The sequence below is a fragment of the Pantherophis guttatus genome, chromosome 1, assembly GCF_059756535.1.
Source record: "Pantherophis guttatus breed Tessera chromosome 1, ASM5975653v1, whole genome shotgun sequence".
Taxonomy (NCBI): Eukaryota; Metazoa; Chordata; class Lepidosauria; order Squamata; family Colubridae; genus Pantherophis; species Pantherophis guttatus.
The window spans coordinates 79,651,647-79,653,545 of NC_142063.1; the positions used below are offsets into that span (position 1 = coordinate 79,651,647).

General features: G+C 52.6%; 1 protein-coding gene across 1 annotated transcript; it reads right to left on the reverse strand.

Annotated features, from left to right (window-relative positions):
- Positions 1-718: 718 nt before the first annotated feature.
- Positions 719-1,401, reverse strand: C1H11orf96 (chromosome 1 C11orf96 homolog). Its single transcript, XM_034417407.3, has one exon. It carries the CDS (start codon positions 1,246-1,248, stop codon positions 862-864), a length of 387 nt encoding a protein of 128 aa, XP_034273298.1. The 5' UTR covers positions 1,249-1,401; the 3' UTR covers positions 719-861.
- Between the last annotated feature and the right edge of the window lie 498 nt (positions 1,402-1,899).

Here is a 1,899-nt window from a genome sequence, read left to right on the forward strand (position 1 = left end):
GTTTATAGCAATTATTTATGATAAAACTCTACAGTGTCCTGGCTCCACTCCAGATCACTGTTTCCATGCAATACCATGATTGAAAACCACCAAGGAGCACCATCCACATCAACCAGTCTAAGTGCATTGTGCAAATATATCAGCTTTATTTCTCTTTTGTGGAAATAATTACAGGCATTCAGGTAGAAACATATTAAATTAATGCAGTCTAGAGTTTAATGCAAAAATAAATATAAAGTTCAGCAGCTGATTGCATTCATAAAACTTCATTTTCCCCTTCAACGTTTATAGAAAAAGATGTGCAATTTTTAAAATATTTTCTTCATATTGCAAAGAAAGAAAAAAAAACCTCAAACAGCCAAGCTAGAAACATACAAGCATTTTTTCCCCAAACAAAATATTTTTCTTTCCAGACTGCTGCAGATTTGCAGACTGCTCTTCGAATCTACCACATTCATACTGGATCTTATTGTCGATAAAGAAGAAAAGAAAAAGAAAAAAAGAAAATAGAAAGTGGAGGAAGGAATGGGATTCCATCCCGTCAAGTCTCCTTGCAAGGACTTAGATTTATCATACAAAATAAACCGGAGCGCCCCAAAGGCTATTTTTGTGCGAGGAGGGAAAGCCGAAATGAAGGTTTATTTCTAACCAAGTCTTTTTCAGAAACTGTCCGTTTTATTTCTCTCCCGCCCCCCTCCTTTTAGGATGCCCTTCCACAGAGTTCCTCCGCCAACTTCAGTATGAAGCAGAGAGCCGGGGGTGCGGTGGGGCGGGCACACAAGTCCAGGCGGCAGATCCGCTTCTCCCCCCACGCCTGTGGGTGAGGCGCGACCGAGCCCAGCCGAGGCGCAGCTCCCGTCTTCAGAGGGCCGAGTCGGAGTCGGAGGAGTCCAGGCTGTTCCTCAGACGGCTGCAGCTGCTCAGCTTCTTCTCCTTCTGCAAGCTGAGGTTCTGGGTGCTGCGGCGGAGGCACTCGAGGGACTGCAGGAAAGACTTTTTGGCTTTCTCCTCCTCCATGGGGGAGACCCCTTCCTCCTCCACCTCTTGGATCTCGTCGAAGGTCACCGGCTGCGTCTTGAAGCGGGACTGGCGGGGTCTCCGCAACTTGCCTTTGGCCAGCTTGGCGGGCCGGATCGGTTGAGGGAATTCCTCGGCGATGCACAAGAAGTGCGGCATTACCGCCTGGTAGCTCGAGCAGATGCCCATTAACTCGGCGGGCTTGGCGGCGGCGGCGGTGGCGGCTGCCATCCTGCTGCCTTCGATCCCCCCTTCCGCGCAGGGTCGAGGCGCGAAACTCCCGCTCGCGTTTGGCACCGGCCGGTTGTGGCTGCTCCCCCTCAGGGGACTCTGGCTCCGCTGCTCCGTGCCGCTTGAAAGTATACTCCCCGGGAAGGAGCAGAAATTGCGCGGGAAAAGCCGCCCGGGACTCAGCCGCCTCTTTGTTTTGGTTTTGGTTTTGGTTTAGCGCCGAGGACTCCGCCGAAAAGGAGCAAGGCGCGCGCGAGGCTCCCGAACGCTCGCGCCGGCTCTTTGCTTGAGAGCTCCGCGTTGCGTCCCAGCCTTTTTTATACCCCTCGCCGGCCCACTCAGGAGCATGCTCAGATGACACGCAATGCCATTTAAAGGCGATGAGGCTGCTTTCCTTCCGCCTGAGGTCTCCACGGCTCTCTCTCTCTCTCTTAAAAAAAAAAAAAGCAACAATAACAAAGTAACGGGGACAGCCCCCGCGATCCCCCGCTGTGGAGTCGGAGGAAGAGGAGGGTGCGCTTCTGCATCGCCTACACACACACACACACACACACACACACACACACCCCTTTTTCAGGCGGCGGAGATAGACCGAGGAGGGGTGGGGGGGAGATGTGGGGGTGCCCTCTCCAGCAGCCAGAAACGCAGCTT

Excerpts from the sequence above, each read along its gene's own strand:
- C1H11orf96 (XM_034417407.3), bottom strand. The coding sequence starts at position 1,248 with ATGGCAGCCGCCACCGCCGCCGCCGCCAAGCCCGCCGAGTTAATGGGC.